Source organism: Rhea americana, unplaced genomic scaffold (assembly GCF_003343005.1).
Source record: "Rhea americana isolate MKP2758 unplaced genomic scaffold, rheAme1 scaffold_22, whole genome shotgun sequence".
Lineage (NCBI taxonomy): Eukaryota > Metazoa > Chordata > Aves > Rheiformes > Rheidae > Rhea > Rhea americana.
The window spans coordinates 7,025,330-7,050,443 of record NW_028186329.1 but is presented as its reverse complement, the minus strand read 5'-3'; the positions used below and the strand labels follow the sequence as shown (position 1 = coordinate 7,050,443).

The following is a 25,114-nucleotide window of genomic DNA, read 5'->3' as shown; positions in this document are numbered from 1 at the left end:
GTTATCTTGAAAATTAATATGTAGGATATTAATTTTACAGTTGTAAAAAAACTCAGTCAAGTCCACAATATTAGGCTATAGTAATAAATAATCATAAAGGATTAATAAGTAGACTCTCTGATGCAAAGAAACAGGAGTCAGGTGCAGAGAGAGGTGCCACCTTGCAGAGCTCTATTCTGAGAATAGAGAAAATGTTGATTTGTAGCAATATTATTTCTCGTCTCTCTTGCTGAGGGTTAGATGGTGCTATTACGGCACAATTTTGTGCTGCAGAGGCCCAGAGGCTGTACTCAACACTCAGGTGAAGCGTTACACTCACAACTGGCCTCAGACAACATGCAGTCCTTTCCAAAGATCACATTCTCTCTCCAGCTCCTGCTCTTTCTCCCAACCTTCACTGACCTCATCTCCTCAAACATGACTTGCCCCTTTGCACTCCCTTCCTGTCCCCCAGAAACCGCCATCTCTTTGAACCAGGATGTTCCCATCTCCAGGCTTCCCCTCTCCTAACCCCCAACTGCAAATGCAGAGTGGCTCTCCTCCTTGGAGAACTTAGTGCCCTCAGGAAACCAGGAGATACCCTTTCTGTTTATAGAAGAGCAAACGGGGAATAAAGACAAACTCTCTGACAGGAGGAACAAAGGACTAAGTCTTTCACCTACCAGATGCTTCTTCACAAGGCTCAGACATTGTGTGGCCTTTGGGGCTTGATCGTCTTCCCTACTTTTCTGTGTGCTGCCACAACAGCACAGAATTGGCTGAAGAGAAATGCAAGTCAGAGTGTTAATGTTGGGTAGCAATGCTCATTATTCAACATAAAGAGACTTGACTCATTTCCCTGCACAGCTGAGATTTAGTCCCAGGGCTCCTGTTGACTCCTGCCCTGAGTAAATCTCATAGTGATCAGTTCTGTTGACTATTACTAAATATGCCCCACAAAACTCCTTTCTCCAGGGGAATTTTTACTTCCCCGAACACTTTCCTTTCTACCTCCCCCTCCTTAAAAGTTCTCCCAAGGTGTCACTCATGCTGTGAGACTCAGGTTTTTATTCACAAGTCCTAGTTGTGACATAGTTGAATCTCTCCTAACCTTGATCATCTGTAACTGATGGTATTATACCCAAATAGTGTAGCAAATATATGGCTCAATCCGGTAGTTAACATCAGTAATCCAAGTCATATTGATTTGAGTATGAAAAAAGCATAAACTTCATGTGTGTAAAATTACCAGTGCTATGACAGTCCCTGGCTGCCTGCATATTGCTTGCTAGAGTGGTATTTAGTACCATATTCCCTATACATTTCCTAACTTATATGGCTGCTCTTGTTCACCATCCTTAACAGTTTTCAGCTTTGTTCAGTTCTTAATGTGACTCTTGCTGATGTTTCATTTGAAATGTTCTGCTGAGAAATTTCTGCTGTTTACTGGGAGGATTTTTCTTTCATGCCCAGATCTCATTAATGTCTGTCTKTCTTCATTAGTTGCCATCCATTGTCTGGAGAATGTAGCTGCAAAGCTGGCTGGGCTGGACTCTATTGCAATGAAACGTGTCCCCCTGGATACTACGGTGAAGGCTGCCAGCTGAGCTGCCTTTGCCAGAATGGTGCAGACTGTGACAGCATTACAGGGAAGTGTACCTGCGCACCAGGATACATGGTAAGTGAGAGCTGGAAAGAATGCAGTATTTCATAAAGTGCCAGCAAAAAATTAAAGAGGATTTTAATCTTATTTCAAATAATATTTGTGTAAGCATGGCCAAATCTAGGTAATTTTTCCCCATGTGATTCCACATAATTCTCCTCTGAACATGTCAGTTTGCTACTTCTGATTGTTTGCTTAACATCAGCGTTGCAACTTTATTGCTCTTGGAAGGATAAAGACATGGTTTCCCAGCTTATATGCTAAGTCAAGTCATAACACAAAAGATGTCAGATTATTGTCTGCCTGGAAGAGCAGAAAAAGAATTCTCTTGGCCTTTCAGCACGTTCCTTGTCAGTCACACTGTGATTTTAATAGCTGAAGATTTTTGAAAATGTTGCAAATAATAGGGCAATTGATGTCTTTTCTGAGCATGTATGGCAGATGTCTTTCACCTGAGGATCAGAAAGAGCTTCAGACATTCTGATGTAAACAAGCATTAGGTTTTATAGATGAGACATAAAACAGCTGAAGAAATCAGCCCAGGTGAAACAAGAGAAGGGAGGTAGATCCTGAGTGGCTAGAACAAAACTCCGACTTACAGATTGTGTAGTTCTAGCAGAAGATGTTAGGACATGGATCAAGGTGTCTAGTCCTGCTACACCTGGATGTAATGTCCTCATTACTGAGTTCCCTGGTTGGGGAAGGGCCAGAATTTAATATGCAGATCTAAATATGAAGCACCTCTTTCACATTACTTCAGGACATTCCATGGAAGAGATCCCCATGTTATGTTTAAGAGTTTATGTTTTCTAAGAAAACAAAGTACTTTCAGGAGAAAATTCCACCACAACTTAATTCACAGTTGTCTTTCCATAATTCATGTTCTTAATTTCACATGAGCTATCCCCCAGGCCTGTCTACTTGTTTTCCATACTGTTGTAGTAACTATTAGTTATATTTATGACTAAGTTTACTAGAAATCAAGCTTCAGATTCAAAGACATTCCTAACAGTTTTAGAGCTTCCACTACATTTAGCAGCTGACTAAAACATGCAGCCTCCTGGATAAGTTTTACTCTTTATTATTCTAAGTCACAACTTCAAACCAAGATGAATAAATATCCTTAGATGTTAGGGAATATGGGCTTTGGCCACGTTGTAGCTCCATTGCTTTGCCTTTTGAAGTGCAGCGGACATACTTCCCTTCACGTGCCAGGTTTTGAAGCTGCAGAAGGGGCATGGCATGCTGGATCTAGGTTGCAGAGTAGCCGCATCCCACATCAGGACCCGCTGCAGTGTTTAGGGTTTTCTTGAAGAAAACAGTGGCAGCATTTTGCAGTTATACAGGGGAAAGCTGCACAACAGAGTGACAAAATCACATAGAGTAGGAGTCCCAGATGAGTTGAGATGGGTAGGATATTAAAGCCTTCTTAGCCTCCCTCCCTTTTAAATCCCCACCTGAGTTTATGATCACGAGCCATCATCCCCAGAACCGTGGAAGGGGAGTTATGGCTTAAAGTCACCTCTGTCCTCTGCTTCGTGTCAACAGCTGAACCTGAAAATTGGAGCCTCCATCTAATTTCTAGGGGTTCTCTCAATGATGACACATTTATTTAGACATGAGGGGTAGAACTGTCAAAAGCACCTATGAAAGACAGTAATACTTTAAGATGAAAAAAAAAGAACTTTGAAGTTTGATCCCCCACTTATTTACAGTAATAGAAAAAAAGAATTTATCGTGTCTGTTCTGTGGTACTACACAAGTGTTAATATAAAGTAAAGGAAAGAAAGAAACCAGTAGCACGCTAATAGGAAATACAAAATAAAAAGATACTAAGATCCTCTTTCTTACCAGGAAAGCTTCTCAAGTTTGCAGCACAAAAATATTTTGTGACCTTTCACTGTACATAGTAAAAGAAAAACATAGCTTACATAATACGTATTGCTCCATAGCTTATACAATATATTGTTGCAGCCGTGAAGCCTGGGAAGTTCCTCTTGCATTGCTTCAAAATAATATTTAATCTCATAATAAAGAGCCTTCCTGCACTGACATTTAAACAGCTTGGTTATTGAGGATAGCTCTATAATCACTGAAGCATATTTAGGCATTAGTATCATTGCACTCTCATAATATACTATAATCTCTGGCAATTAGTCCATGAGGGGAAGTAAAGCCTTGAAATTGCTAATTTATTGCCTCTAAAGTGTGTTTGTCAGCCGTATGCATGCCAGATGAATTGAGTTGCAAGAGTTCTTTCAAACACTAGAGAACATGGGCTGCAAAGGAAAACTTAACAGGAGCCACCACATGCTAGCGCAGAAACGCAGGGTGCTGCGAGCTGCTGCAGCACGCGCTCGCCATCCGTGCAGGCAGGTCGTGTCCGCGCTGCTCCCCACGCAGCCGGTGGGTCGGGCAAGAGGGACCGTGGGGGCTGGGAATGCTTGGAGTGCCTCGTCTCAATGACACACTCAAGACCAGATTTTGCCTTCAAATATGCATGCTGGCCTCTTGCTGAGGCAACGGGGAGTTCTGCCTGAGGGTAGCATTTTGCCCTTGAATTCGGCTAGCCTGCAAGCGAGCGGCGTGACTGCTCATGAATGCAGGATGTCTCTTTTGGCAGCACTGACAATAGAGACAGCTAATATAGAGCTGGGCAGAGCTAATTATTCAGAATCGGTGAAAATGAATCCCTCTTGCKTTTTCTAGCATGAAGCCTGGCTGATGCAGCCACAGGGTCAGCAGTTCTGCCTTCCCATTGCAAAGATTTAAAGTGGGATCAGCATCTTACATTTTACTGAAGTGTTTGATCTACATAGGAGCTTCTGTAGCAGAGCAGGGTAAAGGGTTTCCAAGTAAGGAGGGAAGAGGAGATGATGAATTGTAGAATATAACTGAAAAATCTAACTGAGAAGGCAGAGAGATTGGACCCATAGGACTTTGGGGTTACTGGCTGGCTAGAAAACACAGTGACCAAGAAATGACAGAGTCTTTTCCTGACAAAGCACTCCTCCAGCCCACTTCTCCTGCACAGATGGCTTGTTTTTCAGCTCTGCCCTGCCTCGGCTATATCAGGGCAGCTGGGCTGGGTTTCAGAATGAATCATCTGCGATTGCAGCCAAAACAGGAACATTTTGTTGGGATGCAGAACAAGCCATTAAAAACACAAAGCATCTGGTCACCTTTATTAAATGTATTTAAGTGGAAAGGCAACCATCCCATAGGTTGACATATACATGACTATAGCACTTGATTTTGTTGGAAGTTAAGCAGATTCAAGTTTTAAAATAAAAATGTACATTGTAGCTCAGAAAATAATACATAATTTATTAGCTGTGACATTTCCAAAAATTCAAATGCCAAAGCTAAATATTGGTGAGCTAGCAGTTTTGGATATGATTTCAATGCAGTTTATGTCTTCTTTTCCTTGATGAATATTTTGGGTCAGACTCAACAACCACATTTGTACATACCTATCTCTAAAAACATATCTAGATGATGTAAAGGTACTACTGAGTACCAGTACAGGTTATCTATATGAGGTCTCAGTATGACTGGGCTCACATTAGGGTATTGCAACATTTTAATTGTATAGGTATCTAAACTAAAAGAATTTGATGCAAATACTGTGTATAGATTTGCCCGGAGGGATTGCTGAGAAATCTGAGTGATCCACAGTCATTCTCCAAACAGCCCCATTCTTGGAGGCAGTGAACAAGGCAATAAAAATGGGATAACAGTAGAGGGGATGGAGCAAAATCTTTCCCTGCAACATCACAGAGCATCTCCAGAGCTTCTTAAATGTAGAGTCCATATTGCTGGCCTGATGGAAACCCTGGCCTTACTGCATCTCACCTGTGAAAGGAGGATAAGGGCTTGTGTTCATTTAATTAAGATGATTGTGGGGAATCATGACAAGCATGCCTATCGGGCACTTCTCTGAAGCTGGTAGTTTTAACATATTTGAGGATTGCCTCTCAGTCCTCATGTGTTAAATTGCCAGTGATACTTTTCTGAAGAACAGTTCTGAAAACTGTTCTGCTGCTATCTCTTTTGTGACAAGGAGGAATCTGGTAAACATACATGGGGAGTACCCAAAGATTAGGCTTAAAAAAACATGCAAGGAGATGCTTGACTGGTAAAAAATACATCCTTACTCCCACACGCAAATAGTCACTCCTTACAATAAATTCCTTGGATGCAATTATGGGGGTGGCAAGAGGGGTTGTACTAACTTGTGTCTTCCCCTCCTTACAAATTCTGCTTTCAGTTGCTTGCTTACAAGCTCACTGAAGACAGTGGTGTAGTAGGGATGTAAAAGAAATCAGGATTTGCCCTGTCCTCTCTTCTTTTGGTTTTGGTTCATTGAATTTTATTTCTGTAATTCAATAAATGTGGTAAAGAAGGCCAGAGGATATGAATTAAATATGACAGGGGACCACAGGAATCCTGACCTTCTGTCTCACAAGAAAATCTTGAAACCAACCCCCTGTACATACCTATCAGCTTTCTAGCTACTGAGATCATTATATATGCTATTGAAATGCAACTGGATTCGCCTTTTCCATTACACAGCTAATTGCAACTTTCTTGAAAACAGTAGTTATCTGGAGATCTCATTCTGTGATATACCTTTATTTATTTATATATGCTTTGTTTTCTTCCTTTGAAAAATGTATTTAACTTCAAATGCTTTCATTCTGTCTGGTGTGGCAAAGGAGATATGAAGTTAAAACATTTCTTAGTCCAAGACACCCTGAGAAAACTTTAACACTTATCTGTGGAATGTGTGGTCAGCTTTTACTTGAGCGGGCACTCAGGTCTATATTTCACATCTAGATGACAGAACTTATATTACTTTAAAGAGTTCATCTATTTATGCGGCAATTTTTTGAAGACCTGTCTGCTTTTATTGAACCCTGCATGCTGGCAAGAAAAGCAAGTACTTCATCACCAGAATGAAAGAATTCATTTGACATTTTTCTATTCCTTGACTACAGTGGTAGACCCCATACAAGCCCATCCTTGCATTATGCAGTACTGGAAAGGATGGAGACTATAAGAGTGATGATCTCTTAATAGAAGTTTTTTCAGCTTTTGGAATGCTGCTTGGATTTCCTGAAACTTCCCAGGATATATCCTCATACTGTGCATCTATAGTCATTTGCATCTTTTGTTGCCATTGCATCAAAACTACATTTTAAAAATGCGATAAAATGATACTTCTCAAATATATCCTTACGTACGTTGTTATGTTTATATCTCCCACTGAGGTCAATATGAATCTGTGCACTTAAGGACTGAAATATCAGGCTTAATGTGGGTCTATAAATCCAGAATTTTGTCTAGTATGTCAGAGTTTCTGAATATAAAGCTTTCTCTACTACAGGGCATCAAATTGCTCCCTAGGTTTAGCTGTGCATGCATACATGTTAGAGTAAAGGCAGCCCCTGTGACACACCATAAACAATAGCTCGAGCACTTTATAATAATAAATATACATTACAATGACATATATTGTGCAAATGCACAGCAAATCTGCAACTAAGTTTATAACAGACAATCTCATGGTCAGTACACAGTCTCAGGCCCATCCTATTCTGTCCCATGCCTGTCCAGGTGAATAAAATGACCAACTTACCCTTCTGTAGAACTGAGGAGGACCTTAAGTCTGTTTTACTTGTGGAGATCATAACGAACTAACAGGCACATTCTKTTGAGTATTCCAGCCATGACTGGCTTCCTTCTGGCACATGAAGTATCCCTTGTTCCCTGAAGAAAACATCAGGAGAGGAAAAACAGTCTTTCCTTCTATATTAAAAAAAAWTTGAAGCCTGCTATCCTGTCATACACCTTTAAAATTCTCTCTGTTGTCTAAAAGGAAAAAAAAAGTAAATAGAAAGGAGCAGCTTATCTTATCTTCAATTGAGTTTTCCCTGAAGGACAGAAATCCCAGGTAGCTCTGGAGGAGTTTAAAGAATTGGTGCCTGTAGGTGTTTTCTAGACACTCAAGATTGATAAATACAATTCAGACGATTCCCTCTTTTTAGCATATTTGCTTTCATCTTTATTCTAAATATATCATCCTTCACCACTTCAGGAAGAGTGAATGAGACTTCTTTTTCTTATAAACCCCAGATTCAGTAGTAGCCTTATTTTATAAATTTCACAGAATTCTTAATACAAAGGAATGATCCTAGCATTGAAGATAGTGGATCTGTTTGGGGGACTTTAACACATTTAAATGATCCATTTCTCTTTGAGATAATTCCAAAGTACTTCAGTGGAAGCTCATCTCAGAGCAACAGGGCACCTCATCAAAAGGTTTAAAAAGAAAAAACGAGAGGAAAAAGTCTTCAGTAGAGCCTGTGTCCTTTTATCCTTGATTTACCGAGCATATCGGTTACCCCCCTTTGTTAAAAGCTCTTTTCATTTATAGGTATAAAATGAATTCGACCATTTTATCAAGATGTTCTTGATACCGATCACCAGTATAAATTTTACTTGCTGTAGGAGGGGAAAAGGTTTTCTGGCACAGCAGTTGTCCAATTAACTGGAGTATTACAGGCAACAAAAACAGTTTGCCCAGTCCCTCTTCATGAATTACTTAGATGCACAAAGAAGACACAGTGGCTTCTTATTGGTTTCCTATTTGTATTCATAATTCACTGTCTCAAAATCATTATGAATGGCTAGTGGTAGTGGCAACGGATATAGAAAAAGGCATCCATACTGCGTGGGTGGGTTTGAACATAGGTGGTAGCCAGGAGTGAGTGAATCACTAGTTAATAACAGAAATAAAATAAGCTATTTTATAAGCAAGGGAACTAAAGAAGCTTTGTTTCCCGTGAGTTTATATCCTTAGCCCCCAGCCCTCCTTAGCCCATTGCAGTAACCCTGTCTGTCTGTCATGGTCCTTATGACACTTCAGCTAGCAAAGGACACCAGGGCGATGCCAGGCTGGCCCTCTGTATGAGCTGACGGGCCTGGATGAGGGCAGTCACCAGCCAGCTCGCTGCTACCAGGAACAAATATTCCCCTGAATTCCACTTTTATTTTATTGAGGAATGCACTAACATGGGCTTCTCTCGTCCACCCAACTAAATATTCAGGAAATGTGAGGTGTACAATTTTTTTTGAAGGCTCCTGCCCCACTTCTAGTTTTGGTTCCAGTTAGTCAACGGGTTAATATTTTACTGATGACTGCAGTGATGGCCAAATTCAGATAGGCTTACGGACATCAGATTCACATAAGCCTCTCCCTGCATCAGCAGGTTAAAAGTACGGTGCATCACCTTCCTTAAAAAGAAAAGAATTTGGGGTGATCAAAGACTGTGTATTAGGTAATGACATGGAGGAAATTGATTCCTGTGCTCCCAGACTTTACCTCTTTCCTATTTATTGTTTTCTCCTTTGTTCCTCCTCAATTATTCAAAAGTTCTTTGTAAACTTCATTATAAGATGTTCAGGAATGTTCCTCCATAACCATGAATACTCTTCAGCTAGCCTGGAAGTAAAGAGGCACAGACAACTGCTGACATGAGAAGTAGTGTAAGAAGAAAAGTCACTGCTTGGATACAAAAACTAGTGGGATTCAGCTGAAGAAATAGCAAAAAAAATGTCCTTTTTGAAGTGTTATGAACAGTTTTGAGAAGATTATTTTGTCTGTGAGCAGAGTGGAAGACCAGGATATGGGAAATTAACCTAAAATCTACTAGAAAAAAAGATAGGAGATGTAACTGTGTCCTAGAAAACTATGATAGGCCAAGTTAAAAATGATATTCAGGTGGCACTTGAAAAGTGGATAAAGATAAAAATGCTATTAATTGTGAAACAAATCAGGCACAATGAACAGTCAGGTCATAATTATAACTGTAATAGTTATGGCCATGTCCTAGATCCCACGTGCCTGGTTCTGGTCTAAGAGAAATACATTGTCCTTAGGACTTGCATTTGCTTGGTGCTTTCAAGATGGAGATAAGTCTGAAACCTTATCTAATAATTCCGGTAAACCTTACAAATGATTTCACAAGTGGACGTGGAATGAGTAGCAGATCTAAAGCAGGCAACAAAATCCACTTCTGCTCCAGACAGCCTAATTATGAGTGAACTGCAAATTTTTTTTTGAAATGAAGGTTGAAGTGAAAGAACCGTCATCTAGTTGTAGAGAATTTTTTTCTGTTAGCTTGACTGCATGCTAGAAGGCCTGAATTTAGTAATATAAAACATCTTATGCCCTATGTTTTGGTGTATTTCTCACATAAATAGACTGGTCAGGAATAATTTGTACCTACCAAGATTTTTGCATATTCATAGATCAGAAAAAATTCCGTCTTGATACATCCCTATTCATTGATGATCTCTGAATTTACCCACCCATTTCTCTATGCATACAGAAGTATATATTTGTGTGTGTAAAATGGCTATACTTCCATTTTTTAAGCCATTGGGACTAATAACAGACTGTCAAGTTTTGCATCCCTAGGCTACTAGGTCTAGTCCAGACCAGGTCATACAGATTGAAAATTATCTTCTCTTGGCTGTGCAGTGGCCTGCATGAAATGACTTTGGTCTCAGTCCAGCTCCCTGTGGATGAGTGTGTACATCAAGAATCCCATTTCTATCAGCAGTGGTTGGCAAATTTGCTGGCAGAATGAGACACCATATTATCTTCACAAACCATTGCTTCAGGTCAAGCTTGGTGACATGGCCATGTGATCCATTTCAAAATCCCCTTAGGACATTTTCTGGGGATAAACAACGCAGGTACTCAGAGCTTTTGGAATGGCGCCCTTCATAAGCATTGCTTTCAACCCATATCGTACTGCATTTTTGTTGAATTACAGATGCCTTTCTGAAAACTCGATCCACTTAGGAGACAGCCCTGGTGCACATAGACTAGGAAACAACAAACATCACCACCAGTGCAACGAAACTGGATGTGAGCTAAAATTAGTATTTCAATAATGCCTCACAAGTGGATTTTTCCAGCCCTGCTGTTTTACAGAAGAAGATATCCTACGTTCAGATCTCAACAGGGAAGATCATTATGGGGACACCACCTGTGTATTCCCAGGCTTTCAGACTAAGCTACTCCCCTGTTGATTTTGATATCAATGAACCAGGTGCTCGCTGCCTATTAGGCTTGTTGGCGCTCTGCCCCTGGAGCTCCTGTTGACCAATTAGACATTTCTACTGGAGCACCGGCAGCCACAGCATTTAGGAGCGTCTGTTTTCCTAAACTGTGACAGTGTTTGTGTCAGTGCCTGTCTGCATGGGACGTAATGAAAGGTCTTCTCACTCTTCAGGGCATTTGTTGTATGCTTTTGAGTAGGTGAACTGTTGTGCTGGAGTATTTAGCAAGGTCACAAGACGCAGTGGGTCTCCCTCTGTTGTGGAAACTGCATCTTTTTCTTTGAAATCAATGGTATTTTCCAAAGCCTTTTATAACCTACTTCTATGTCATTTTGCTTGCTATCTCTCTTATCAGTGTACAAGCTGCAGAAATTGTCTGTGAGAGCTCTGATTCTACTTTGTCAGCCCGAGTTTGGAACCTGAACACAGCTGCTGACTTCAGTAGGATTGTTCTAGATATACGAGAGTAGAATTTGTCTCTGTGACGGCCTCTACTAATGAGAACTTACTCAGTTACACACAGTGCCTGTAATTTAATAAGAACTGTGAGCAAGTCCCAAGCCTCCTTCTTTTCTTCTTATATTTACCTTTACTCTGGGCTCTACTGCAGTTTTATTTACCTGAATAACTCCAAACTTTTCATAAGTGGGTCCAAAGGAACCAGCTTAATATAGGAGCACTAAATGCCTCTGTCTTTGTTGCTAGTTGACATATTTCCAGTATTTTATCCTTAATTGGCAATGTGGCTGTGTCAAATTACATTTCCATTTCTGTAGCCTCACTTCATATCAGTGGAGCTCAGTATCTCGTTCAGACTGACTTACTTGATCTGAATTTTGCAGCGGAATCAACCACTTGCCAATAGCAGCGTCTCTTCTCATCTGTTAAGCTTCTAAATGTGTATCTCTTTATCCAGACTATTTGTATGTCTATGGAAAGTTCTTTGTATAAAAGCATTGGTAGCTGATTCTCCTGGAAGCTTAAATTATGAATTTATTTTATTAAAACCACCTTAGTATAGGATTTAAGACAGGGTTAGTTTTTCATTTTATTTTCTGTCTAACTGTACTATCAAAGGACTAGGTTTTATCCTTTACAATCAGGAACGTGTAAACGCAAAATCCTCATAGAGTATTTTATGCCAAAGACACAGAATTTTTACTAGATCTTGGACTGTTTTGTGAAACAAAACAAAACTCCCCCTAAATGGGGGAGTTTCTTAAGAACTCTGTGTAAATTTGGACAAAACATCCATTCATCTGCCTATCTGTAATTGCCACGATATATACCAGCTTTTCTGAAAGGACACACTTTAGCTTAAAATTGATATTGAATGTTATTCAGTTCATGTCATAAAATATCTTTTCCATCTATATAGATAGTTTCTTTTTTTGCCTTGATTCTGTCACATGTGGTTGATGCCTCCATCATGCAGCCCAGGGCCAGGGTCAACAGCAGATGTTAGCACTGTCAGCCCCAAGCCCACATGTCTGCCATCCACCTTGCTGTGGCTGTGGCTTCAGTGCACTTAGGAAGAGACCAGCACAGGAGAGCTGCTGCTTACAGCATGTTTAACCCCTCCTGGACTCGATCCATCCAGTCTGTGTGACCGAGAGTTCGAGCACACATGGATGTGCTGAGCTTGTTGGACTGCTTCTGCTACAGCAAGATGAACATCTCAGCTAGGGAGTGCAGTGTTCACGACAGGGAAGTTTAGATTTGAGACTGTGCTTGGACTTGTGCTTAAGTAACTGTGTAGCAAACATTGTGACATCCCGATTCAATTAATTTGGATTATTATTTATAATATTATTTATATTATTATTAATTATATAGTACCACTGCAGAAGATTTCTAAAAGAAACTTTGCAAATGAAGTGAAATTATTTGGGATGGTCAATATAAAGTTAATGGCAAATTTGGAGAAAAGTTTCTTGTTTCACTGAATGGCTAGATAAGATGAAATTCAGTGCTCAGAAGTGCAAATAGACAGGAAGAAATAACACTAAGTAAATACAGAAAAGGTGAGCTCTAATTTAATTCCTACCATTCAGGGAATGAGATCAACAATCACAATGGATAGTTTTCTGGAAAATTCAAATCAATGCTTGGCACCAGCCAAAAAACAAACCAACCCAAAGTACCCAATAGAATAGTCAAAATGACCAGGAACAGAGAACAAAATAGAAAAAGCATTGTTGTGCTATTGTATAAATCCATAATATATCTAAATCTTAAATTGCTGCATGCAGTCTGGCTGATTGCTGCTTACAAAAGATATAATGGAAGTAGAGGATGGTGACAAAGATGATCTTTTATATGGAATAGCTTCTATACAAACAGTGACTTAATAAACTAGAACTCCAGCTCAGAAAACAGATGGCTGAGGAGGGATATGATAGAGATCTATGGAGCTGTGGATGGTGCAGAGAACATGAACAGAGAATGATTATTTACTATTTCTAATAACACAGGAACAAGGGGCACCCAACTAAATGACTGCACAGCAAGTTTAAAAACAAAGATAGCACTTTTCACACAATGCATAATTAAATTGCGAAATGGCTCCCGTAAAAGAAGAATAGCAGACTGGAATGATTTTGCTTGGAAAAGAGGTGGTTGATGGCCGATATGGGAGAAATCTCTTAGAGACCCCTTCTCAGGGCAGAAGGGGAGGAAGGAATGTGCATTTGCTATTTCTCACAATGTAGGAGGTCCCCCAATTAAAAATCAGGCAGTGGATTTGAAGCAAGTAAATAAGGATAACTTTTCCTCCTTTGTATTTATAATTGAACTACAAATCTTTTTGCCACAGAATGTCATGGAGGCCAGAAGTATAAGTAACACCTTTTATTCCCTGCTCGTAGCGATCTCCGCTTTGCAGAACTGTTCAGACTTGTCAGCCAGAGCCCAAACCTACTACTGCAAAAAAGTCCGGAGGCCATAATGGTTCTGTGAGGCAGCTCTTGTGTCACGYAGGGCATGTGGAGAGAGCAGGAACCATCTCTAGTTTCCAGGCAAGGATGTCCCCACAACATAGCTGGTGCACAAGTGTCCTTGGGTGCTCTGTCGTTTCTCTCACTTTGAAGTGCAGTCCTGTCTGCATGTTTCCAAATGACTTGCCACTGTCAAGTCCAATCAACCTCCAAGCTGATCTAATCTGCCCAAATTTGGGACAGAAAAAGATGGAGCTGTACCCAGCGTGTTAACATCTTTTTGGAGGGTTGACCTTAAGCAGTGATACGAGGGAGCTGAGCTGCTGTGTGTAGATGCTCCACTGCACAGGGCCAGGTGAGCTTCTGCTCTGCTCTGCCAGGGTCTCTCCTAAGCAGGTAGGAAAACAAGAACTGGAAGAGCCGGAGCAGTTCCCTCTCCCCGCTGGCACGGCCCCTGTCGTGCAGGTGCAGCCAGCGATGAAGGGGATGGCTCAGGTCCCTGGCTGCACCCACAGCGGTCCAGCACGTGCAGAGGAAGCAGCAGCTGGGTGTTGCCCCTTTTTCTCTATCAGAGCGATGACTCCAGCTCAAACTCCTGCCTTTAAAAAAGCAAAAGAGAGAGTAGATTTTTTCTTGTCTTTATCAATAGCATTCAAGGGCTACAGTTTATTATTTTGAAATACTCAGTTGGCTTCTGTCCCACAGTTTGTACACAAGTAGCCTTTGAGTATATCCTGAGAAGCACATGTAGCATATACTTCTCTGACATTTAAATACTTTCCACCAACTTGAAATAGAAGAATATACATTATGCCTTGATCATTTCAACTTTGGGGGCATTTAGTTGTGATATGTGGCCATGCTTTTTTGGGAGCATTTTAAAAAGCGGCTGGTCAAAATTGGTTATAGAAACAATAATGAGCCCTGCAGATGTTTGACTCTATAACTTCTCCACAATTAAGTTTAAAGTATTCTGAAAGTCTCCAATCTGCCACACCTGAATAATTCTAAAGTTGGCCTGTTCCAGCTTAAAGTGCTTTAACTAAACAAAGATTTTGGTCGTCCAGCAGGCCCAGTAATATATATTTGTATTTCCTCCTGATATGGACATGACTGATCTGCCTTGATAATATATTTTCCCATTAATTAAATCTAAACCTATATATTATACATGTTTTCATTTCTATCTGAAATCTCTATTTCATAAACAATTTCCTCAGCTCTAGCGTGAACAGAATTAGGAGTTTGTTTTAGTGTCTTGCCCTCATGTAACCAGCAGCTGGTTCCTGGGCTGAGCTCTGCTTACAGTCTGATTTAACCAAACACTGACCTCGACTGGGGGTGGCTGGTACTCCGTTACAGGCTGCCAGTGGAGGCAGGTATGATGCACCACATCACCAGAGAAAACGTCCTGAGCAGTTGTTTTACCCAGTCTAAATCCAGCCTCCTCTTTTTGGAGAGTTCCTTTATGGGTAAATGTGTTTTGTGATGTTTTATTGGGCGAAAAGTGCTGACTGTATAAAAAAGCCTCATTCAGGGTCTGATGATCATCTTTTTCACTCTCCACACTACTTTCCTTGTGAATATATTTAATTATACGAGGCTGTATTCATTGCCTCACTGACACTAAAGTGCTCTGCAGTTAAGGCCTAAACACTAAACCAGCCTGATACTCAAGAGTTATAAAGTTAGTTCAGATATTTTTGCCAGCAACAGCGTTACATTGATTTACAATATCTATGGGTCTTGCCTGCTCTCTTTATTGAATTCTCTTCCTGTTGTTTAATGCCTATATTTAGGTGGCTTGAACAGTAGGAATGAATTTTTTGCAGATAACTGAAATTGGGCGTATTTGCAATGTAAACCAGAGAACTATTGCTATGTAGTGAGGGGGATTACAGTGTTCACTGGTGGAGAAAACCAACTCAAGTTTGCAGCTTAATATGCAAAATATGATTTTTTATTAAAAGTTTTATTTACATTTGTTTTCACTTTATGATGTGGAGGCAAAAACCCCTCAAAGCCAAAATCCACCATGTTTGTTACCGACTAGTGCTCCCTCTTGGAAGTGTTTTGGTCAGACCAAAGCGTTGCTCCTCTTGGTGGCATGTGTCACATTAGAGCGGGTGCCCACAGGAGACTCCTCCATTTCCAGCCTGATGGCAGGAAGGAAGGGGCTGCTGCCACTGGGACCATCTGCCCAGCTGGTGGACTTCAGATGTCCCTTCCCCTGAGTAAGTGGGACAGGAACATCTGAAAAACAGAGAAGTCAGAGCCTGGCCTTCAGGTGGTCCTGAACTTGGGAGCAGACCAAAAGGCTGTACAAAAATTCCCCCATCCATACAAATTATTCTCCAGGTAGCCAAATCCTAAACAAAGTCTTTTCTAAATTGTGGCGAAAGGTTTACTCAGCCGGTGTGATGGGGAAAGTCCCCTCTGGGGGGAGAGTTGGATTCTTGTTGTTTTGATGCCTGTGGGACCATAGGCTGCGTACCCCTATTTTTGAAATAAAAATAACCCAAATATACTGTTAATATATCTTGGGTCAATTGTCAGGCTGCTCTGCAATGGAGAATAGAAAATCCCCAGGTGCAGGGAGGACGGGTGCTAAGAGCCCAGTATGAGCAGAAGTGAGCATCCGGCTTGGTTTCTTCTGTGGCTCTGTTGAGGGAATAGATGTCCGTGGTAGAATCAGGCCCACAGCAAATGTGTTTGCATTTAGGGAAATAGGAATTCACCAGAGCCAACATAATCTTGTACAAAAAATTGGAAAACCACAGTTTTCCTATTTATCTGTGGTATATGTCTTACTGAATACTTTTGATCATACACCAAATTCAAGGATTCTTACCAGGATGGCTAATTTTGAAGTTAGCATTTGCTGTGATATTTACTGTATGAGTTAGCATATGAGTACAAATTCAAAGGTGAAATAAAATGCTGGCATCAGTTTGTAGATGTTTGCAAATTGTTGTAAGTTTTTAAGAGGAAAAGTGGTAATTCTTCCCATTCCCAAGGCACCTGTATTTGGTCTTTATGGACTGTCTAAATTTCCCAGTATCTTCAGAGGACTATGATGCCACCGGGGTGCAGATTGGGGAAAAGTTTTGGTGATGCCTATAGGAAAGGCTTTATGATTTAATGAAAGATTTTGGTGCTTAGGGCTGTCAATAGCTATGTCTTTGGGTGAGTCATGAGCTCTAAAGTCACTCCTTAAACATAACAATGCTCTTTTCCACCCTTTCCTCTTTACCCTGTCTTCTCCCATAAAATAAGAGGAGGGGAGATTGAAAAGGTCTTCAGTGGTTTCACTAGGACCAATGCTGTTCTAGGTGTATTTTGAACTCTAGCACAGCTACATCATATAATGTTACAAAATGAGGAAAGGAAAATGTTTAAGTTTTTAGTAACGATGATTATCTGCAGACTAAAAGTCTAGTTTCTGTGAGGTACAAGATCCTTCCCTAACCTTTTTTCTGCATTTTATCATTAGCACCAATAACAACTTCTGCAGGGAGTAATTAGTAGCACCCAGAGGGGGAAGGAATTCTGCCAGAGGACATCATTACGCCTGGAAAACTAAAGGTGTTGTACAGTAAGGTCATGAATAAATTGCTTGAGTCTGGGGTGAGGGAAAAGACTGATAAAAGTTCAAAGTTTGGTATCACTGCAAATATGCCTATGAAGAGCACGTTAATTTCCATTGGAATACCATTAGGGAAATTAGTTTGTTCTGCCAGTTTGTGTTGCTGGATACCATATGTTTACCTTGAGGGAATGTTTGTGGAGAACCACTTTGGGTTAATTGTAAATGTCACAATTAAATAAGTAAATATACAGAACTGTATCTGTGATCTGCATCAGTGCACAGATACTGTGTACCAGTACGCTGGTGTGCCACATTATGTGTGTACATACAAATATGTACTTTTATGTACTAAATCCATACCAAGCAGCTTATCTGGACATACAGGCATCAGCTGCAAGCAGCATCCGCATTTTGTCTTTCTGATCTGTTTATCACTACATACATATGGCACTGTACCAGACTGTTTTATCTATTTAATGCCTGCATTGTGAGCCCTGAGAACCAAGCTTTAAACTTTCCCCTTGCTGTTGACAGGTGTTGCACATTAATTCATCTGGCAGAAAAAAAGGCAAGGAGGGTGAGAGAGAGGAATTCAGATTCTGTATTAAAAAGCTCAGATTAGTTGGAGTCACATTACAGATTACTACAGATTCCAATATGTTGCCTTTAAATATTGTCTGTTCCCCCTGCAAATCTGCACAGAAGTTGAGGATTTTCAGTACTTGGGCAGATTAAACCTTAAAAACACGCAAACTAACCTGTCACAGGTTCTTTATCCTGCAAACTTAAAGCCAGGTTCAGTAACAGCCCTGTTAGCCTTCTGCATGGCAGGGGCCTTGAAAGTTTGATTTTGTTTTGCCAGTGACTTCAGCGGAACCAGCTTTTGGCCCTCCAAAGCAGATTCATTCCTGTAGATCGTAGCTACTTCTGAAGTTCTTAATTTCCTGTGTCTTAAATAGTCAAAATTCAAGAGAGACTAGAGAGAGCTGCAGACTTTTGCTGCATGTTTTTGACTATTGCTAGAATATTAACTCCTCTTGGATATCATTTTTTTTTCTCTTGAATATGTATTTTAGGGATGTAAAGGCCTGATGAAAATGTACTGGAGTAAACATAAGTTTTTCTACTGAACTCTGGAAAGAGATGTTGAAAGGAATTGGCCCTTGTTTGTAGCAGGAATGTGTCTTTAACAGAAACAGGCAATCTAAGACCTACTGTTAGCACAACATTAATTCAAGAAAAATACTCTCTGAAGTGTCCATAGCTTGTTATCACAGTGAATACCTAAGGCTGCAGTGTGTCTTTAAGCTCTACTTATATTGTACAATAATAATTTTTGAGTAAGAAAATCTTCACCTCACCCTGGACCGAAACAAGACATATTATTGACTGCCATCCGGAAAGATGTATGCTCTGGCCCTCATGAGTCTATTAATATTTGATGCTGATGGATGTGAGCTGGCAGCTTGAGTTATTAATGGAGTTTGGTTCCTTGGACCTAACCTTCAATACACAGCGGAGAATTAACAATAACAGGAGTTGTATGCCCAAAGCTCTCCTCATATTAGAAGTCTATCATTTAGTTTCAGCAACACTTAGTTAATATTTTTGAAGTACTTTAAATGTATGAAAAGTCATATAGATGGTGTTGGTTACACTGTTGTCATCATTCATTTTGATTTAAACTTGAGTCTCTAAGTCCCTGGGACCAAAGACCACTTGTGTCCGTGCTGTGTTGTGATGCTGCCATCAGGCCTGGATTTCAACCAAGAGAGAGGGCTTGCTCATATTAGCTTCTGAGAAGCTGCCTGGAGATACGGGATGCCCTATCTTTGGTGATACTGAGGTGCCATCTCACAGATTTGGGTGCAAGAAGGTGTAGTACAAGCAAAGAAGAGAGAGGGCAGGAGAACACTGCTTTGCACACGGAAAGGAGCATTTGCTGGGATTGGCCCTGATCCCTCATCCAGCAAAGCAAGTTTTTCCAGTGATTAGGTGAAAGTTACATATGATTCCTAAAATCAAAAGATAATATGTTGGATAGGTATCAGGGAGATACTTTGATAAATTGGGCTTTCTAGCTGAAAATGATGAAGAAAATGAAGCACTTTCTAAAGTTTGTGATGTCCATATGGATCATTCTGGCTTGGAAGAGAAAGATGTAAAATATCAGGTTATTTATAGCTAGATTTCTTAATATAGCTTTAACATTTTCAGGGGTATATGTTTGATTGAATTAGCTACTCCTTCCCATCATGTATACCACATCCAGGCATTTCACTACACTCATTAGCCTCCTGAACTTAGTAGAAGAAAGAATAATCAACATAAGGAGCACAGCTGTTGATTAATTTTTACTAAATAGGGTAGAAATATAAAGTACCATATTGCGAGAGTGAAGATTCGATACATAACATTTGAAATCAGTTTAATAGAACATATAACTCATTAACAACTGGATAGGAGTATCCGGCAGCATTATCGAGCCAGGCAGGTGGTGAGAGGGAAGAGGAATTTACATATCTGTAACAGTACCTGCATGCATTTGATATCATAGGTCATTCTCCCAAATCAAGTTCAAAATGTTAATAATGGAGTGTGCATTCATAATTAATAATATCTTAGAGCTGGTGCTATAGTTCAAGTGCATTTTTCTGTTATGTAATTAAGAAATTAAGTATATTTGGCAGTTGTCACTCAGAGAGTTCCAAAGGTCTCACTTGTCAAAGCCAGTGTAGAAATCTCATTAAGGCAGTTGGTTTTTCAGTTAAGGTTTGTTTGCAAAATAAGTGCATAGGAGGTGCAAGACCAGAATGACCAGCTTCTGTTAGTCCATAAAACACATTATATTAAACACCCTCCAAAACACAAAGAGATTTTGAAGAAAGCTGAAACATCCCAACATTTAGTTTGATATAGAATCATAGAATCAGTAAGGTTGGAAGGGACCTCTGGAGATCATCTAGTCCAACCTCCCCACTCAGCAGGGTCACCTAGAGCATGGTAGACATGGTTGCATCCAGACAGGCCTTGACTATCTCCAGAGAAGGAGACTCCACAACCTCTCCGGGCAACCTGGTCCAGTGCTCTGTCACTCTCACAGTGAAGAAATTCCCCCTCACGTTCAGGCAGAACTTCCTGTGCTTCAATTTCTGCCCATTGCCTCTTGTCACGTATACCTCATATACCTTTTCTCTTGGGAACTCAAAGGGTTTTAGCTCTGTCTGACTGCCCTCCATGCAGACTGATGTAAGTCTACATAAAAGGCATGAATTCACACCAGCCTGTTGTGCATGTGGCCAGGGAGAAGTCCCCTGTGTCACACATGCTGAGCTGCGGCCACAAAGTTGGTGGAGAACTGGAAATTCGTGTTCTCCCGCCATCCGAGGCCCATAAGCTGTTTAAACTCTTACGGCCTCCGTGGCAGTATTTTCACTCTACGTCTCTCTTATTTTACTTTCCTTTTCAAAGGCTTTTTATTATCCTACTAGATGGCTTGTCCAAGTCCAGGTAAGGTCAGTTGTCATAGAAATTATTAGCAGTACCAGCCCTTCCATGTTGTACATGAAATGAGTTGGGAGTTTCTTTCACACAAGAAACAGCTTTCTAAGTGGCACTAATTGGCTGTCTAATTGTCAGACACAGGAGAAAGGCGAAGGATTGATTAGGCATGGAGACTGAGTGTCCCTCTGCCGAGGCAGCTGGCTCGCGGCTCCTGGGCTCCCGTGCAGGCGTGCCGGCAGGGTAACGAGGGGCAGCCGGCTCTGAATTTTCGGCTGTCAAGGCAGCACCTTTTACAGCCCGGCCTTTTCAGGGGAGCTTGTTTTACTCCGCCAAGGTCAAAGCAAGCATTCTTTGCAAATATTACTTTCGCTCAAAGACCAGTGGCTTGTAGGATTTACTGCTGAGCAGGATTTTACCATTTTAACCATTTCTTTTACCCTTTTCCCCCTAAAAGATGTTTTTCATCTAAAGCAGGAAGACATATTGGTGCTAACCAGAACTACTGCAACAACCATATGGGCTGTGGTACCCAGAAATCTGTGTTTCCTTTTACTGTCTCGGTGTCAGATGCTGTGATAAACAGCTCCTGGAGTAAGGAGGTACTTGCCCTGTCTAGGGAAACTGGCATTTTGTGCATTCATTTCCAGATAAATGGATGGTCTCATCAAACAGTGAAGCCTCTTACCTGGAAATATATCCTTTTTGACCAWATCTTTTCCTTTGAGTTACGATATACGTCACACTGTGCAGTATAGTACTTCTTGGCTTCAGAGCAGGATAGCTTTCTCTGATACAGATTTAAATTATTACAGTTTTATTCACTGAAGAAGTAAATTCMAGTAGCCAGGTTGTGATGTGGAAGTCAAGTCTATGCCTAGAGGGAAATGGAGCAAAAATACCTTAAATATGCTCACATACATTGAGAAGATTATGGGATTATAATTTTAAAGGGATTGTGCTCACTTTTTTCCCTCCCTTACTGCATCAGATGACCAAAGTAAGAACTCTGTCTCTCCTTTCAGCCACACAGGTTAATCAGTATACCATAATTTATTGTTAAAGTATTCCATAATATTGGTAAAATAAAAGCGTTTACCCTCTCTTCCCCAYGCCTCAGGCAGAAATAGGACAGGGACAGTTTGTGTCTGTGGTTTGCTCCRTGTGCCTCCTCTGCCTAACATACACATCTCTCCTCATTCAGCATTCTTCCTGAAGTCTCTTGCAAATTTACTGAAAACAAATGGAGGTACCAGCTATGCCAGTGTGTCGTCAAAAAGGTCTAATGCACCTGCCGTGTGGTTTTTTACTCTACTAACATTCAGAAGATGAGCATGCAAGAGATCCTTTAGCTTTTAATGCTATTCTTAGAATGTATMTTCAGGAAAATGCAGAGCAATCGTTGCACAGTTTCAGACTGTATATTTTGTGATTAGTGTTTCGTAAGTGATGTTTTGCTTAATGATCTAACATCTGTTCTAGGAGGTTTGTTTTTGTAACTCATACACCTCCTGCTGAATGAATGCCAGAGACTTGTCCCTTTCCTCCAAGTCAATCAAAGCACTAATTGCATCGTAATCATGGCAAGCAGTGGTGACTGTTCAAGTGCCGAAGACTCAGCAATCAACTCATAACACTCTATTTGCTGTTTTGAAAGAGAAAATCTCCTTGTGGAGTGATGGGAATTTTCTGCAATTCAGATTTCTTTAGCTGACTCTGACTTTTTTGGTTTACAGGGAGATGACTGCTCCATTACCTGCATGGGAGGAACTTATGGTTCCAATTGCTCATCTGTTTGTGACTGCAAAAATGATGGTGCATGTTCCCACGTGGATGGACTGTGCATTTGCAAAGAAGGTAAACAAAATCCAGACTTAGCAGTTGTCTACATAATATCTAGCATGTCAAGCATGAATACTTCTCTGCCATGTAACAGTACMATTGTGTTTTTACTAACTCCACTATTTCTTTGTGTCTGTTGATAATTCCACTGTCTGCCCAAGCATTAGAACTCAATAGGGGTTTCACAGTATGCTTTATCTCTGCCATGAACAGAGGACCAGGTTAACTGCTCTGTCATGAGAGTGGACCACAGAACAAAGCGTGCTTAAAGAGCCACAGCTCCTCTCCAGAGAAGCAAATCCCAGACTGTGCATATTTATTGCCCTTCTCTGTCACTTTGCTGCCCTGTTTCTCCWGGAGTGAATAGTCCTTGCTCTCCCCTCCATGCCTGGAGCCACCCAACAGGGCAAGGGAGGGAAAGCAGCCTCCTGCCTGCCCATCCTCTAGCCTCTTGCACTGCTAGGCAAGCCCTGTGTCAGGGCCCTGAGGGCACTGGTAGGTCTTAATGGCCCTAACCAGCTCCACCTGAGACCTCCACCCACGCTGTCCAGGAGCCCAGAAGCCCATTTCAGCTCAGCTCTAGGCCTGGGAGCCTATTTCAGCCTAGTCCTGGGCTGTGCTCTAGAAGGGCTGATTTCTGCCATCACCACGGTCGTAGACCGTGTTGATCCAAACCCCAACCTATGGACTGACTTCCTGGCTTCACCTTGGACCTGTCTCATTAGCACAGACCTCCTGGAATCAAGTGCTGTGTCTGACCCTGGTTACCCTTGCCAGACCTGATCCTTACCTGTGGATTGACTTCAAACCTGCCTTGAGACCATGAACTTGCATGATGATCCGGGCTCCTGCCGCGCCCCCCAGGGTTGCCCTGCTCACCTTGGATGCTGTGGGACTGTTTGCAGGACTAACCTCTCTTCTTCCGATAGATACGTCCATACTTCCCTTATGTGCTTGGTAGTAAACATAAGCCATGTAGCCAGTACTCACTTGAGAAATCTCCTATCTCTACAGTACGGTGTCTCCTATGTTCCCTGCATAGTGGTGTCTTCCCTGCAAAGCCTCAACACAAGTTAAGTCTGTATGGCATACATAAGTCCTAAAATAGCAGTGAGGCAAATAACAATAAAACCTGGCATTTCAAACACGAATTAATGAATCACTGTATAACCTCGTTTAACGAGGGTGCATAAACCATGAGTTACTGCTCAACTCCATTACCTGCAGCTGCAGTGTAATGAAAGCCATTGTGTGTCTGGCAGTTAAGATCTGAGCCTTAATATTTAGAAATGATGGCTTTGGTCTTTTTTTAGGTGCAATAGCTTCTTTAGATTAAAGAGCATTCCTACAGAAATATGAGGTAAGAAACCAGCAGTGTCATGCAGTGAGTTTCTTGTGTTCTCACTGCACGGCAGTTCTCCAGCCTGCCGGGCGTCATGGTGCTCTGTCGTCCTGCCTGAGCAGTTCCCAGAAAAGCATCAGGCATCCTAACCTGGCAAAGAGCTCACACAGTGAGCTCACACAGTGGTACCTCTACTTTTGRTGGAAAAACATTTCCAACACTTTCTCTCATATGTTTCTTTAGGGTGGCAAGGAGTTGATTGCTCTATTCCATGTTCAAGTGGAAGCTGGGGTCTTAACTGTAACCAGACATGTTTTTGCACAAATGGAGCGGCTTGCAGGCCAACCGATGGCTTTTGTCTCTGCTCCCCAGGATGGCAAGGAGAGTACTGTGACGAGCCATGTCCGGTAAGTATAACTGGCATAGTCTTACACCTCCTTTAAACCCCAGGTGGTCCACGTGGCTCTTTTAAATATCCCATACGTCAGTATCATATTTGTGGATTTCTGAAGGAAATCATGTGTAAGTAACAGGTTGGGGTTCTAGCAGTCAAGGAGATGGATTATGTTTTGTACTATGTTTTATCAGAGCTATTGCAGTGTTATCTGCATTTTCTTGAACATCATTTGTTAAAGTGATACGTTGTTTGGTTCTATATAGAAATGTTAGGCACTGAGTTGTTTCTGTCTTCACTGTATGTTAATTTAAAAAATGCAACTCAGCATTAAAATGGACATGATAGATGATTTCACACATTTTAGAATAAAAATCTGATTACTGACAGACCTTWTTGTTTATATTTTTGGAAGGATGGAACATATGGTCTTAATTGCAGTGAACGTTGTGATTGTAGCCATGCAGATGGATGTGATCCTGTCACTGGTTACTGCTGCTGTCTTGCTGGATGGACAGGTAAAATTACCAAGTACCTTTGTAAATCTTCCTGCTTTTTTTTTTTTTTTTTTTTTTTACTATTGTATCAGTTATACCACTGGACTTTTAGTTGCAAACTTTTAAATAATAGACTGAGACAAGATCAGCTGAACTTACTCATATTTAAATCACTCCTGATGGTGACAGAGTAATTGGCATTGATTAAATTTGTATTCAGATTAGTTAGAGATGTT

The 25,114-nt window shown here is 40.9% G+C and overlaps 1 protein-coding gene across 1 annotated transcript in view; it reads left to right on the top strand.

Annotated features, from left to right (window-relative positions):
- The window catches only part of MEGF11 (multiple EGF like domains 11), a 275,408-nt gene that overhangs the window by 198,566 nt on the left and 51,728 nt on the right, over positions 1-25,114 (top strand). The window contains exons 10-13 of the mRNA XM_085305434.1: positions 1,483-1,657; positions 22,540-22,660; positions 24,231-24,394; positions 24,797-24,899. Coding sequence (XP_085161560.1) covers positions 1,483-1,657; positions 22,540-22,660; positions 24,231-24,394; positions 24,797-24,899 — 563 coding nt within the window. The remainder of the gene's footprint in view (positions 1-1,482; positions 1,658-22,539; positions 22,661-24,230; positions 24,395-24,796; positions 24,900-25,114) is intronic.